The sequence below is a fragment of the Grampus griseus genome (genome assembly GCF_964374135.1).
Source record: "Grampus griseus genome assembly, chromosome: 6".
In the NCBI taxonomy this organism is placed as follows: Eukaryota; Metazoa; Chordata; class Mammalia; order Artiodactyla; family Delphinidae; genus Grampus; species Grampus griseus.
Window position 1 is genome coordinate 64,187,561 of NC_139000.1, and position 16,651 is coordinate 64,204,211.

Below are 16,651 nucleotides of genomic sequence, written 5' to 3' on the forward strand. Positions count from 1 at the left end.
TTGGCAGGTGGATTCTTATCCACTGTGCCACCAGGGAGGTCCCAGAAATGATACTTTTAATGATTTTAATTTTTTAAATTTATTAAGACTTGGTGGTCTATCCTAGAGAATGGTCCCTGTGCCCTTGAAAAGAATGTATATTCGGCTGTTGTTGGAAGAGTGTTCTATATATGTCTGTTAGTTCTAACTGGATTCTAGTGTTGTTCAAGTCTTCTATCTCCTTATTAATTTTCCATATGAATGTTCTACTTATTGTTGAGAGTGAGGTATTGAAATCTCCAAGTATTATTGTAGAAACCATCTGTTTTCCCCTCAATTCTGTCAGTTTTCCTTTATATCTTGTGAAGTTCTACTGTTAGCTGCATATGTTTATAAGTATTGTATCTTGCTGGATTGTATCTTTTATCAATATATAATGCCCTTCTTTGTCTCTTTTTGACTTAAAGTCTATTCTGCCTGACAGTAATATAGCCCCCTCGGCTTTCTTTCAGTTAATATTTGTATGGAATATATTTTTCCATCTTTTACTTTCAGTCTCTTTGTGTCTTCATATCTAAAGTGAGTCTGTTGTAGAGAGTGCATAGATGGATCTAGTTTTATCCAACCTGCCAATCTTCTGCCTTTTTTTTTTTTTACATCTTTATTGGAGTATAATTGGTTTACAATGGAGTGTTAGTTTCTGCTTTATAACAAAGTGAATCAGTTATAGATATACATATGTTCCCAGATCTCTTCCCTCTTGTGTCTCCCTCCCTCCCACCCCTCTAGGTGGTCACAGAGCACCGAGCTGATCTCCCTGTGCTATGTGGCTGCTTCCCACTAGCTATCTATTTTACGTTTGGTAGTGTATATATGTCCATGCCACTCTCTCACTTTGTCACAGCTTACACTTCCCCCTCCTCATGTCCTCAAGTCCATTCTCTAGTTGGTCTGTGTCTTTATTCTTGTCTTATCCCTAGGTTCTTCATGACATTTTTTTTTCTCTTAAATTCCATATATATGTGTTAGCATGCAGTATTTGTCTTTCTCTTTCTGACTTACTTCACTCTGTATGACAGACTGTAGGTCCATCCACCTCACTAATAAAACCTCAATTTCGTTTCTTTTTATGGCCATTGTATATATGTGCCACATCTTCTTTATCCATTCATCCAATGATGGACACTTAGGTTGTTTCCATCTCTGGGCTATTGTAAATAGAGCTGCAATGAACATTTTGGTACATGACTCTTTTTGAACTACGGTTTTCTCAGGGTACATGCCCAGTAGTGGGATTGCTGGGTCATATGGTAGTTCTATTTGTAGTTTTTTAAGGAACCTCCATACTGTTCTCCATAGTGGCTGTACCAATTCACATTCCCACCAGCAGTGCAAGAGTGTTCCCTTTTCTCCACACCCTCTCCAGCATTTATTGTTTGTAGATTTTTTGATGATGGCCATTCTGACTGGTGTGAGGTGATATCTCATTGTAGTTTTGATTTGCATTTCTCTAATGATTAATGATGTTGAGCATTCTGTCATGTGTTTGTTGGCAGTCTGAATATCTTCTTTGGAGAAATGTCTGTTTAGGTCTTCTGCCCATTTTTGGATTGGATTGTTTGTTTTTTTGTTATTGAGCTGTATGAGCTGCTTATAAATTTTGGAGATTAATCCTTTGTCAGTTGCTTCATTTGCAAATATTTTCTCCCATTCTGAGGGTTGTCTTTTGGTCTTGTTTATGGTTTCCTTTGCTGTGCAAAAGCTTTGAAGTTTCATTAGGTCCCATTTGTTTATTTTTGTTTTTATTTCCATTTCTCTAGGAGGTGGGTCAAAAAGGATCTTGCTGTGATTTATGTCATAGAATGTTCTGCCTATGTTTTCCTCTAAGAGTTTGATAGTTTCTGGCCTTACATTTAGGTCTTTAATCCATTTTGAGCTTATTTTTGTGTATGGTGTTAGGGAGTGATCTAATCTCATACTTTTACATCTACCTGTCCAGTTTTCCCAGCATCACTTATTGAAGAGGCTGTCCTTTCTCCACTGTACATTCCTGCTTCCTTTATCAAAGATGAGATGACCATATGTGCGTGGGTTTATCTCTGGGCTTTCTATCCTGTTCCGTTGAGCTGTCTTTCTGTTTTTGTGCCAGTACCATACTGTCTTGATTACTGTAGCTTTGTAGTATAGTCTGAAGTCAGGGAGCCTGATTCCTCCAGCTCCGTTTTTAGTTCTCAAGGTTGCTTTGGCTATTTGGGGTCTTTTGTGTTTCCATACACATTGTGAAATTTTTTGTTCTACTTCTGTGAAAAATGCCATTGGTATTTTGATAGGGATTGCATTGAATCTGTAGATTGCTTTGGGTAGTAGAGTCATTTTCACAATGTTGGTTCTTCTAATCCGAGAACATGGTATATCTCTTCATCTATTTGTATCATCTTTAATTTCTTTCATCAGTGTCTTATAATTTTCTGCATACAGGTCTTTTGTCTCCTTAGGAAGGTTTATACCTAGATATTTTATTCTTTTTGTTGCAATGGTAAATGGGAGTGTTTCCTTAATTTCACTTTCAGATTTTTCATCATTAGTGTATAGGAATGACAGAGACTTCTGGGCATTAATTTTGTATCCTGCTACTTTACCAAATTCATTGATTAGCTCTAGTAGTTTTCTGGTAGCATCTTTAGGATTCTCTATGTATAGTATCATGTCATCTGCAGACTGTGACAGCTTTACTTCTTCTTTTCCGATTTGGATTCCTTTTATTTCCTTTTCTTCTCTGATGGCTGTGGCTAAAACTCGCAAAACTATGTTGAATAAGAGTGGTGAGAGTGGACATCCTTGTCTTGTTCCTGATCTTAGTGGAAATGCTTTCAGTTTTTCAACATTGAGGAGGATGTTGGCTTTGGGTTTGTCGTATGTGGCCTTCATTATGTTGAGGAAAGTTCTCTCTATGCCAACTTTTTGGAGGGTTTTTATCATAAATGAGTGTTGAATTTTGTTGAAATCTTTCTCTGCATCTCTTGAGATGACCATATGGTTTTTCTCCTTCAATTTGTTAATATGGTGTATCACGTTGATTGATTTGCATATATTGAAGAATCCTCGCATTCCTGGAATAAACCCCACTGGATCATGGTGTATGATCCTTTTAATGTGCTGTTGGATTCTGTTTGCTAGTATTTTGTTGAGGGTTTTTGCATCTATGTTCATCAGTGATATTGGCCTGTAGTTTTCTTTCTTTGTGACATCCTTGTCTGGTTTTGGTATCAGGGTGATGGTGGCCACATAGAATGAGTTTGGGAGTGTTCCTCCCTCTGCTATATTTTGGAAGAGTTTGAGAAGGATAGGTGTTAGCTCTTCTCTAAATGTTGATAGAATTCACCTGTGAAGCCATCTGGTCCTGGGCTTTTGTTTCTTGGAAGATTTTTAATCACAGTTTCAATTTCAGTGCTTGTGATTGGTCTGTTCATATTTTCTATTTCTTCCTGATTTTGTCTTGGCAGGTTGTGCATTTCTAAGAATTTGTCCATTTCTTCCAGATTGTCCATTTTATTGGCATAGAGTTGCTTGTAGTAATCTCTCATGATCTTTTGTAGTTCTGCAGTGTCAGGTGTTACTTCTTTTTCATTTCTAATTCTATTGATTTGAGTCTTCTCCCTTTTTTTCTTGATGAGTCTGGCTAATGGTTTATCAATTTTGTTTATCTTCTCAAAGAACCAGCTTTTAGTTTTATTGATCTTTGCTATCGTTTCCTTCATTTCTTTTTCATTTATTTGTGATCTGATATTTATGATTTCTTTCCTTCTGCTAACTTTGGAGGTTTTTTGTTCTTCTTTCTCTGATTGCTTTAGGTGCAAGTTTAGGTTGTTTATTCGAGATGTTTCCTGTTTCTTAAGGTAGGCTTGTATTGCTATAAACTTCCCTCTTAGAACTGCTTTTGCTGCATCCCATAGGTTTTGGGTCGTCGTGTTTCCATTGTCATTTGTTTCTAGGTATTTTTAAATTTCCTCTTTGATTTCTTCAATGATCACTTTGTTATTAAGTAGTGTATTGTTTAGCCTCCGTGTGTTTGTATTTTTTACAGATCTTTTCCTGTAATTGATATCTAGTCTCATAGTGTTGTGGTTGGAAAAGATACTTGATACAATATCAATTTTCTTAAATTTACCAAGGCTTGATTTGTGACCCAAGATATGATCTATCCTGGAGAATGTTCCATGAGCACTTGAGAAAAATGTGTATTCTGTTGTTTTTGGATGGAATGTCCTATAAATATCAATTATTAAGTCCATCTTGTTTAATGTATCGTTTAAAGCTTGTGTTTCCTTATTTATTTTCATTTTGGATGATCTGTCCGTTGGTGAGATTGGGGTGTTGAAGTCCCCTACTATGGATGTGTTACTGTCGATTTCCCCTTTTTGGCTGTTAGTATTTGCCTTATGTATTGAGGTGCTCCTATGTTGGGTGCATAAATATTTACAATTGTTGTATCTTCTTCTTGGATCGATCCCTTGATCATTATGTAGTGTCCTTCTTTGTCTCTTCTAATAGTCTTTATTTTAAAGTCTATTTTGTGTGATATGAGAATTACTACTCCACCTTTCTTTTGGTTTCCGTTTGCATGGAATATCTTTTTCCATCCCCTCACTTTCAGTCTGTATGTGTCTCTAGGTCTGAAGTGGGTCTCTTGAGGACAGCATATATATGGCTCTTGTTTTTGTATCATTCAGCCAGTTTGTGTCTTTTGGTGGGAGCATTTAATCCATTTACATTTAAGGTAATTATCGATATGTATGTTCCTATTCCCATTTTCTTAATTGTTTTGGGTTTGTTTTTGTAGGTCGTTTCCTTCTCTTGTGTTTCTGCCTAGAGAAGTTCCTTTAGCATTTGTTGTAAAGCTGGTTTGGTGGTGCTGAACTCTCTCAGCTTTTGCCTGTCTGTAAAGGTTTTAATTTCTCCATCAAATCTGAATGAGATCCTTGCTGGGTAGAGTAATCTTGGTTGTAGGTTTTTCTCCTTCATCACTTTAAATATGTCCTGCCACTCCCTTCTGACTTGCAGAGTTTCTGCTGAAAGATCAGCTGTTAACCTTATGGGGATTCCCTTGTATGTTATTTGTTGCTTTTCCCTTGCTGCTTTTAAGATGTTTTCTTTGTATTTAATTTTTGACAGTTTGATTAATATGTTTCTTGGAATGTTTCTCCTTGGATTTATCCTGTATGGGACTCTCTGTGCTTCCTGGACTTGATTAACTATTTCCTTTCCCATATTAGGGAAGTTTTCAACTCTAATCTCTTCAAATATTTTCTTAGTCCCTTTCTTTTTCTCTTCTTCTTTTGGAACCCCTATAATTCGAATGTTGGTGCGTTTAATGTTGTCCCAGAGGTCTCTTGAGACTGTCCTCAGTTCTTTTCATTCTTTTTTCTTTATTCTGCTCTGCAGTAGTTAGTTCCACTATTTTATCTTCCAGGTCACTTATCTGTTCTTCTGCCTCAGTTATTCTGCTATTGATCCCATCTAGAGTATTTTTCATTTCATTTATTGTGTTGTTCATCGTTGCTTGTTTCCTCTTTAGTTCTTCTAGGTCCTTGTTAAATGTTTCTTGCATTTTGTCTATTCTATTTCCAAGATTTTGGATCATCTTTATTATCATTATTCTGAATTCTTTTTCAGGTAGACTGCCTATTTCCTCTTCATTTGTTAGGTCTTGTGGGTTTTTATCTTGCTCCTTCATCTGCTGTGTGTTTTTCTCTCTTCTCATTTTGCTTATCTTACTGTGTTTTGGGTCTCCGTTTTGCAGCCTGCAGGTTCGTAGTTCCCGTTGTGTAGGCTTCCTGGTTGAGGGGACTAGTGCATGTGTTCTGTTGGATGAGGCTGGATCTTGTCTCTCTGGTGGGCAGGTCCACGTCCGGTGGTGTGTTTTGGGGTGTCTGTGGACTTATTATGATTTTAGGCAGCCTCTCTGCTAATTGGTGGGGTTGTGTTCGTTAGGGTGTCCAGCACTGTAGCTTGCTGGTCGTTGAGTGAAGCTGGGTGCTGGTGTTGAGATGGAGATCTCTGGGAGATTTTCGCCGTTTGATATTACGTGGAGCTGGGAGGTCTCTTGTGGACCAGTGTCCTGAAGTTGGCTCTCTCACCTCAGAGGCACAGCACTGACTCTTGGCTGCAGCACCAAGAGCCTTTCATCCACACGGCTCAGAATAAAAGGGAGAAAAAGAAAGGAAGGAAGAAAGAAGGGAGGGCGGGAGGGAGGGAAAGAGGGAAGGAGGGAGGGAGGGAGGAAAGAAGGAAAGAAGAAAGAAAGAAAGAAGATAAAATAAAATAAAGTTATTAAAATAAAAAATAATTATTAAGAAAAAAAATTTTTTTAAGGAAATAAACAAAAACGGACAGATAGAATCCTAGGACAAATGGTGGAAGCAAAGCTATACAGACAAAATCTCACACAGAAGCATACACATACACACTCACAAAAAGAGGAAAAGGGGAAAAAAACCATAAATCTTGCTCTCAAAGTCCACCTCCTCAATTTGGGATGATTCGTTGTCTATTCATGTATCCCACAGATGCAGGTTACATCAAGTTGATTGTGGAGCTTTAATCCGCTGCCTCTGAGGCTGCTGGGAGGGATTTCCCTTTCTCTTCTTTGTTCGCACAGCTCCCGGGGTTCAGCTTTGGATTTGGCCCCACCTCTGCGTGTAGGTCGCCGGAGGGCATCTGTTCTTCGCTCAGACAGGATGGGGTTAAAGGAGCCGCTGATTCACTGGCTCCGGCACACTCAGGCCTGGGGGGGAAGAAGGGGTACGGATGTGGGCCGAGCCTGCGGCGGCAGAGGCCAAAAGGACGTCGCACCAGCCTGAGGCGCGCCGTGCGTTCTCCCAGGGAAGTTGTGCCTGGATCACGGGACCCTGGCAGTGGCGGGCTGCACAGGCTCCTAGGAGGGGAGGTATGGAGAGTGACCTGTGCTCGCACACAGGCTTCTTGGTGGTGGCAGCAGCAGTCTTAGCATCTCATGTCTGTCTCTGGGGTCCGCACTTTTAGGTGCGGCCCGCGCCCGTCTCTGGAGCTCCTTTAAGCAGCGCTCTTAATCCCCTCTCCTCGTGCACCAGGAAACAAAGAGGGAAGAAAAAGTCACTTGCCTCTTCGGCAGGTCCAGACTTTTCCCTGGGCTCCCTGCTGGCTAGCCGTGGTGCAGTAACCCCCTGCAGGCTGTGTTCATGCCGCCAGCCCCAGTCCTCTCCCTGTGCTCCAACCAAAGCCCGAGCCTCAGCTCCCAGCTCTGGCCACCCTGGCGGGTGAGCAGACAGGCCTCTCGGGCTGGTGAGTGCCAGTCGGCACCGATCCTCTGTGCGGGAATCTCTCCCCTTTGCCCTCCGTACCCCTGTTGCTGTGCTCTCCTCTGTGGCTCCGAAGCTTCCTCCTCCGCCACCCACAGTCTCTGCCGCGAAGGGGCTTCCTAGTGTGTGGAAACCTTTCCTCTTTCACAGCTCCCTCCCACTGGAGCAGGTCCCGTCCCTATCCTTTTGTCTCTGTTCTTTTTTCTTTTGCCCTACCCAGGTACATGGGGACTTTCTTGCCTTTTGGGAGGTCTGAGGTCTTCTGCCTGCATTCAGTAGGTGTTCTGTAGGAGTTGTTCCATGTGTAGATGTATTTCTGGTGTATCTGTGGGGAGGAAGGTGATCTCTGCGTCTTAACTCTTCCGCCATCTTCCCTGATCTCTTCTGCCTTTTTAATAGGAGAGTTTAGTCCATTTACATTTAGAGTAGTTACTGATGACGATTTACCTCTGCTATTTAGCTATTTGTATGTCATATATGGTTTTTGTTCTTCAGTTCTTCCATTACTTCCATTCAGTTTGTATTTAACTGAATTTTTGTGGTGTGTCCTTTTGATTCCGTTCTGTTTCCTTCTGTATGTGTTCTTATTTTCTTAGTGGTTACCTTGCAGATTAAAATTAACATCTTAAATATAGAACAACCTAGTTTTAGTAATACCAACTTTTTCAGTAGTGTGTGTGTGTGTGTATATATATATATACACATATTGTTCTATATTTCTCCGTTTCTTCCCTTTATATTGTGATTGTCACAGATAACATCGTTATATATTTTGTGTCTGTTAACATAATTTATAAATATTGTTTTAGGCATTTGCTTTTGAAATCACATAGGGAAAAAAAGAAGTTACAAACCAAAAGTACAGTAATTCTGACTTTTATATTTACTTATGTTTTTACCTTTACCGGTATTCCTTATTTCTTATAGTTTCAAGTTACTGTCTAGTGTCTTTATCTCAGGCTGAAGAGTTCTCTTTAACATTTCTTATAGGGCAGGTCTACTGGTAGTGAACTCCCTTAGCTTTTGTTTATCTGAAAATGGCTTAGTTTCTTCTTTGTTCCTGAAGGCTAGTTTTGCAGGGTGTAGAATTCTTGGTTGACTGTTTTGTTTTTTTTTCACAACTTTAAATATATCATTGCACTGCCTTATTATCTACATGGTTACTGGTGAGAGACCATCTTTTTTAAAACAATGTTTGTTTGTTTGTTTATTATTTTTGGCTGTGCCGGGTGCGACATGCGGAAACTTAGTTGCGACATGCGGACTCTTAGTTGCGACATGCGGATCCTTAGTTGCGGCATGTGGACATCTTAGTTGTGGCATGTGGACTTTCTAGTTGTGGCATCCCTGTGGGATCTAGTTCCCTGACCAGGGATCCAACCCAGGCCCCCTGCATTGGGAGCATGGAGTCTTACCCACTGGACCACTGGGGAAGTCCCGAGAAATCATGTTTAATCTTATTGAGGAACCTGATTTCCTTTAGTTCTTTTGTTTATGGTTTCCTTTAGCTAATTGAGTGCATTTAAGACAGCTGATTTAACATCTTAGACTAGTAATTTCAGTGTTTGGGCTTCCTCAATGGTAGTTTCTGTCAAATTCTTTTTTTTCTTGTGAATGGGCAATATTTTCCTGTTTCTTTGTGTATCTCATAAGTTTTTGTTGAGAACTAGACATTCTGAGTGTGTTTTTTACTTGTTGAGAGCTGGACCTGTTTGTGACATTTCCAAACTATTTTTCCAATGTGTAGTCCTTGTGTACAGGCATACTGTATTTTATTGCACTTTACTTGATTATACTTCACAGATATTGCGTTTTTTTACAAAATGAATGTTTGTGGTAACCCTCCATTGAGCAAGTCTGTTGGCACCATTTTTCCAACAGCATTTGCTCACTTGATGTCTCTGTCACATTTTGGTAATTCCCACAATATTTCAAACTTTTTCATTATTATATTTATTTTGGTGATCTGTGATCAGTGAACATTGACATTATTACTACAACTTGTTGAGGCTCAGAAGATAGCATTTTTTAGCAAAAAGTTTTTTAAATTACGGTCTGTACATTGTTTTGGGGGGGCATAATAATGCTATTGCACACTTAATAGAGTACAGTGTAGTGTAAATATAACTTACGTGCATTGGGAAACCAAAAAATTCATATGATTCACTTTATTGCAGTATTTGTTACTGCGGTGGTCTGGAGGTGACCCTCTGATATCTCCAAGGTGTGCCCGTGTGGTCACTGATATTTCTGATTAATTATCACTTTGGTCAGCCAGTGACCTGACCAAGATTTCCTTAAATATCTGACTTCACAAAGGGTCCTGTGTCTTTAAATTTTCCAGTAGATGCTGCTGGGGGAAGCCACTGCTGGTAAAACTGAAAGCAAGTATCTGTACCAGGCCCTCAGGGCATTGCCAGACCAACCAAAACACACTACTCCCAGCTTTGGGAGAACAAGATCCCACTGCTCGTCCTGGTGTCGGCCACCTTTTCCAAGACCACAGGCTGCTGTGTCCACGTCTGCAACAGGGCTCAATGATGGTAGTTTTTAGCCCATTGTAGTTAGTTTACACCCTCTGCTTACCTAGGAAAGATCAGCAGCTTGCTCCTTCATCAGGCACTTACCTGGTTGATACAAGTGTCTGATGAGGTTCCAGAGTGCCAAAATAGTTGATTCCAGTCTCTTTCCATCTTAATGGTTGCTTTGCTGCAGGGACTGATCCCCTAGAGCTTCCTGCTGTGCCATTTTGCACAATGTCACTACCACCTGTTTTTAAAACATCTTTTGCACCTTTACTTCTTAACCAGTCCTCCCTGCTGGCCTCTATTTTATAGTTATTAAGCACATATAAAAGAGAGTGTGATGTATTGATGGATTAAAGATGTGACAGTGTAGTAAAAAACGGGTTTTAGAGTCAAACAGATTTGTTTTTGCATTCTAACTCTGATTTACCTTGGGTAAATTGGTGAACCTAAGCTTCATCCATCAAGTAGCTTTCATGATAATATGAGAGGAGGCATGTAAAAGTGTTAGTAACTGCCAGTATTATACCAACATTAGGTGATACTCCTGTCTTATCATCAGTTGCTAAGCACTTAGTGCCAAATGTCTTATTAGATGCTTTATTATACATTTCCAGCATCCATTCTGTAAAATAAGTATTTTCTGTTTTTTATAGATGATGAAACTAAAGCTTACAGAGGTTTTTAACAATTTTCTTGAAGTGGAATTAGGAGTCAAACCCAGGGCTGACTCAAGCCCTTGCTTATAACCCTTATTCTACACTGCCTCTGATCTGGGTCACAGTGTCTGATTTTAATGTCTTATTAACTTATTTTCCTTCTTCAGGAGTCACATGCCATAGGAAAAAAGCCTGAAAATCCAGCAGACATGATTGAAGAAGGAGAGCTTATCCTATCTGTGAATATCTTGTACCCTGTTATATTTCATAAGGTCAGTAGTAAAACCTTTTGGATTCACAGATAATGTGAGTGACTTTGACTTTTGTCAAAGAATTTAATTATTTGAAGTTTAATTATGTGAACCTTATTTGAACCAAAATAAATGCAAGCATATGCTGTCTCATATGACATTCTGTCTATATTCTTGGGTTCTTGTTTATATAAGGAATATGGTAAATTAGGTCAGATTTCAAATTATCTCTTGAGTAATAGGATTACAGTTACACTGTTGGAATGTATACCTGATTTCTGTATTAGTAGCAACTGGAAGGGTATGTAAATCCACAGTGATTCTGAAAATATGAATTCTTGAGGATCGGGGGTTTTTTTGTTTTTTTTTGCAGAAAAACTGGTGAAGGAAGGGGGGTGGGTTTTTTTTTTTCACCAATTCAAAATTTTTGGGAAGTTATTGAACTAGCTAAATTCAGCTCTTCTTAGATGAAAATGCAGAAAGTTAACAGGTCAGGGGTATCCAGGAATTCCTTAGGAGTCTCTAATAAAGAGAACTCTATCTCAGCCCAGAGTGTATATATTCTTGATTCTCCAAATACATGTATCATAAACTTTGAAAGGTTTCATTGAAATATTACTCTACATAAATTGCACTTGTGAATAGACTTTTATGAATTATCTGGGAAATAGTACTAATTACCTTGTTTGATTAAGACCTCAAATTATCAATCAAAACAAAGCAAAACAAAACCAATAAAACCAAACCTCTGCATTTATAACATGCGGGTAGTGTATAGATTGCTTGACTTCAATGAGGTAACTTCCAGGAAAATTTAAAAGATAGTGAAGTTATATTCCAAAGGCTCTTCATGTCAGTGTCACTTTAGTAGCATCTTGATTATAAAATTCAGCTTAAACTAAAAAAAGTTTTATTGCCAAGTGTATTAGTCCTTTCTGGCTGCTATAACAAAATAGCACAGACTGGGTACCTTATAAGCAACAGAAACTTGTTTCTCACAGTTCTAGAGGCTGGAAGTCTAAGATCAGCATGCCAGCATCTGGTGAGGGTCCTCTTCTGGGTTACATACTTCTGTCTTATAAGGGCACTAATCCCATTCATGAGGGTTCCACCCTCATGACCTAATCACCCTCAAAGGCCCCACCTCCTAACACCATCACATTGGGTCTTAGGATTCCAATGTGTGAATTTTGGACAAACATGAGCAGTCAGACCACAGCACCAAGTATCTCAATTGTACTCATAGAATTTTAATTTATGGAGGTGACTGAGTGACAGCACTAGAGGCCAGTGCCATTGAAAGATTTTTATTGTTTACATTTCCTGAGGGGAAAGGGTATGCCACATCATGCAGTGCCACAGGGGGAAGCGCCAGTATCACTCAGGAGGCAAGGGAAAAGCATAGGCCACAGCCTTTATTGGGTTTCCATGGGAAAGACATGGCAGGGCAGAGTAAACAGTTTAGGGTTGACTATCTTGAATAATTCCAGTGGGCTCTGGGCTATCAGGCTGTCCCTGGTTTCTGGTACCTGGCTCTGGATTGACTTAGGACAGGGGAAATATCGACTTGGTATATGAGAGTTAGATAAAAGAGATGGTTTTAGAGTATGGGCTCTGGATCACAGGTGAGATGTAAACAACTTTGGCGATTAGTTTGGAGCTATAATTAATCGATGCTGAGTAGACAAATGCAGAATCTAAGAAAACACAGGACACCGTATTATGGGAATAACTTAAAGTAAGAAAACTAGTAACTTAATTTAGATCTGGTCGTGACAGGATTTGTAGTTTAATTGCTTTGTCTCTAAGTGAACACTGATTTATTTACTGTCTGACTCGTAGCACAAAGAACACAAACCATACCAGACGATGCTGGTACTGGGCAGTCAAAAGCTCACGGAACTGAGGGATTCAATTTGCTGTGTCAGTGACCTCCAGATTGGTGGGGAATTCAGCAACACTCCTGACCAAGCCCCTGAACACATCAGCAAAGTAAGGTGATTTTTTTTTCTAACACTCATAAAACAAGTGGAAATAATAATAATAAGCTAAGGAAATAGTGATTTTTAGGTGAACAGGCTCATAAACATTCTGGTAAATGCTTTCTTCTTCTATGCCATTCCATCAAGCTTATCTCTTCCCTTCTATTTTTTTTAAATTTATTTATTGATTGATTGATTTTTGGCTGTGTTGGGTCTTCATTGCTACGTGCAGGCTTTCTCCATTTATGGCGCGCGGGTGCCACTCTTCATTGCAGTGTGCGGGCTTCTCATTGCGGTGGCTTCTCTTTTGTTGCTTCGCATGGGCTCTAGGTGCATGGACTTCAGTAGTTGTGGCACGTGGGCTCAGGAGTTGTGGCTCGTGGGCTCTAGAGTGCAGGCTCAGTAGTTGTGCCGCATGGGCTTATTTGCTCTGTGGCATGTGGGATCTTCCTGGACCAGGGCTCGAACCTGTGTCCCCTGCATTGGTGGGCGGATTCTTAACCACTGCGTCATCAGGGAAGTCCCTCTCCCTTCTTTTTGTCATCAAGACCTTTTTAAAGATGAGGCTATATTCAGTTTTGATTTCTTCATTTCCCATTTATTTCTCAACCATTTTCTGTACACTCTTCTTTCTAAGGTCATAGGCCACCTAATTGTCTAACCAATAGGTCTCTATTCCATGTTCATACACTTTGACATCACTGTAGCATTGGAAGTTGCTGTTCACCCTTCTCTTTCAAACTCTATGAGTTTGTCTGTCATAACTGCCCCCAGCAAAGCGTTGGAGTCCACCCGAGAGCATCAGTGCCCATAGAAGAACCTGTTAGTTCAAGGATCGAAGCATACAGGGATATAATATCTGGTGATGATCCTTGCTGGTGTTTCCCAGGGTGCTGCTCTCAAAAGGACAGAGAAACCCTGCATACTCATTGGATCAGGATAGAAAGGACCCAAGTGACAGACTGGCCACCTACAGTTTCCAGAAGGGATTGCTTACTCAATAACAGTAGGGCTTTGATCCTTCTGAATTTCATCATAGAGCAAGCTTGACCTAATTCTGTTACCTGGTACAACTCTGGCAGAGGACCTCAGATTTACTGGCATACTTAAGACGGGCAGCATGTTTGGAACAACTAGAATGGAGATAAGAGTTTGGACAAGAACCATCACAATCTCTTCTTTTGGCTCATTCCTTTATCACCAGCCATATAGGTGTTATTATAACTTAGGTTACATCTTAATTCTTTTTTTTTTAAATAAATGCAGGATCAGCCTTTTTTTTACATATAAATTTCATTTATTTATTTTGGCTGCACTGGGTCTTCGTTGCTGCACGCGTGCTTTCTGTAGTTAAAGTGAGTGGGGGCTACTCTTTGTTGTGGTGCATGGGCGTCTCGTTGTGGTGGCTTCTTTTGTTGTGGAGCACAGGCGCTAGGCACACAGACTTCAGTAGTTGTGGCTCGCGGGCTGTAGAGCGCAGGCTCAGTAGTTGTGGCGCATGGGCTTAGTTGCTCCGTGGCATATGGGATCTTCCCGGACCAGGGCTCAAACCCGTGTCCCTTGCATTGGCAGGCGGATTCTTAACCACTGCGCCATCAGGGAAGCCCCATCTTAATTCTTATTCTAAATTGTTCTTCTGGGCTTTCCCCGCAGTTTTCATGGTTTTAAGTGTACTCCAATCTTTGTAAATCTCTTTCTCTCTTGGTTTCCAAACCCATTATTTGTAAGCGTCACTGGGCATTCTCACTTAGCCTCAGTGCTGCCCGGCATTTTTACCACCTCTCTATAGTCGATACACTCTGCCACTTTTCAAGGTAACTGTTTTATTCCTTCTGAAACTGCCAACATCCTTTCCTTGTGGCTTACCTTCAGCTGAAAACCTTGCTGTTAATTTCACTGAGAAAATAAGTTATCAGAAAAGAATTTTCCATTGTCTTTTACCCACATTTACCCATTTGCCCATGCATTCTGCCTTCGCACCTGTTACAATGGATGGGCTAAACCTGCTGCTATCAAAAGCCAATCTAGGTGTCTACTGGATTCCATTCGCCATTGCATAACCAAGGACTTTGTTCTTGTATTTATCCCTTCTCTTCCCTGCATCATCAGTTTTTTCCATTCTGTTGGCTGTCCCATCAGTACACAAGTGGGCTGTAATATCTCCCATCTCCCATTCTAAACCTGTTCTTGACCCTGTATCTTCCTCTAGCTACCATCTCATCTTTTTGCTTTCTTCTCAGTAAACTGTCTCAAGAGTTAATGAGTTAAGAAGAAGAAGAATTAATAATAGTACCTCAATTCATTGTTTCTCTTTTTCTCCCCCCACTTTGTCTTACACTCACTTTTATTCATCACCACTCCACCAAAATCACTTTACTGATGCCACCATAGACTTAGTTCTCATCTTATTTGACCTCTCATCAGCACGTGACACAATTGAATATTCCTTCTTACTTGAAACACTTTCTTTACTTGGCTTTTAAGATGTTACAGCCACCGAGACTTCCCTGGTGGTGCACTGATTAAGAATCTGCCTGCCAATGCAGGGGACACGGGTTCGATCCCTGGTCCGGGAAGATCCCACATTCCGCGGAGCACCTAAACCCGTGTGCCACGACTACTGAAGCCTGTGCTCTAGGGCCCGTGAGCCACAACTACTGAGCCCGTGTGCCACAACTACTGAAGTCCATGGACCTGGAGCCCATGCTCCGCGACAAGAGAAGCCACTGCAATGAGAAGGCTGCGCACCGCAACGAAGGGTAGCCCCCACTCACCACAACTAGAGAAAGCCTGTGCGCAGCAAGGAAGACCCAGTGCAGCCAAAAATAAATTTATTTATTTAAAAAAAAAAGATGTTAACACCCACCTAATTTTCTTCCTATCTGACTTTTAATTCTTCTGTTGGATGCTTCTCATCCTTGTGACTTGTAAATGTTATTGAGCCCTTTGAATCAATCCTCAGACCTCTCCTCTGTGTATACTCCCTAGGCGATCTCATCCAGATTCCTAGCCCAGATTTTTATCTCCAATCCCAACATCTTCTCTGAACTCCAGACTTATTTTATCCAACTGCCTCCTTGACAATTACTGAATGTCTAATAGCCGTTTCAAACTTAATTTGTTCAAAAACAGACTCTAGTTCTCCCTTCTTCCTCAAATCTGTACTTTCCCCAGTGTTCCCATCTCAGTAAATACACTCATTCTACACCTGGTGACTTAGCTAAAAACCTTGGAATCATCTTTGCTTCCTTTTCATCCCACATTGAAGGCATCAGCAAGTGCTTTGGCTCTACTTTCAAATCATGTTTAGGATCTGCCCATGTCTTTGCTCCTTCACAGGACCAGGCTGGTTAAATCATCATCTCTTGCCTGGACTTTTGCAGTAGCCTAGTGACTGTTCCTCCTGCCCCTTTCCACACTTCTGTTTATCCTTTGTACCAGCCAGATGATACTGTAAAGTATCAGTCAGATCCCGCTGCTTTTCAGCTTGAAAGTCTATAGTGGCTTTCTCTCATATCTAGAATAAAATACAAAGTCCTTACTGTGGTCCATTATCTGGTCCTGTCTGCCTCCCAACTTCATATCCTAACACCCTCTTTGTCACTTGTTGCCTTCAAACAACCTGCCATTCTTGCTCTTTCTCATGTATGCTAAGCAGGGTCCTGCTCAGAGCCTTTGTATCTTATGTTCCCTCACCCTGGAGTGTTCTTCACCAGGTATTCAGATGGCTCACTCCCTCATTTCTTCTTCTTTTAGATGTTGCGTCGACAGAGAGGTCTTTCCCTGTATTAGTATTCTCTTCCCCTGACATGCTAAGAACACTCATCACTACCTAACATCATGTTATATATTTATCTGTCTTCCTTCCCTTGAATCATGAGGGCAGGGACTGTGTTTTGTTCAATGATGTATTCCTGT

At 40.5% G+C, this 16,651-nt stretch overlaps 1 protein-coding gene across 2 annotated transcripts in view; it reads left to right on the forward strand.

Moving 5' to 3' along the window:
• SNAPC3 (small nuclear RNA activating complex polypeptide 3) overlaps positions 1-16,651 on the forward strand; it is a 44,094-nt gene that overhangs the window by 13,545 nt on the left and 13,898 nt on the right. For both annotated transcript variants that reach the window (XM_082656038.1, XM_082656039.1), the window contains exons 4-5: positions 10,668-10,772; positions 12,594-12,743. In XM_082656038.1, the coding sequence (XP_082512164.1) occupies positions 10,668-10,772; positions 12,594-12,743 (255 nt within the window). The remainder of the gene's footprint in view (positions 1-10,667; positions 10,773-12,593; positions 12,744-16,651) is intronic.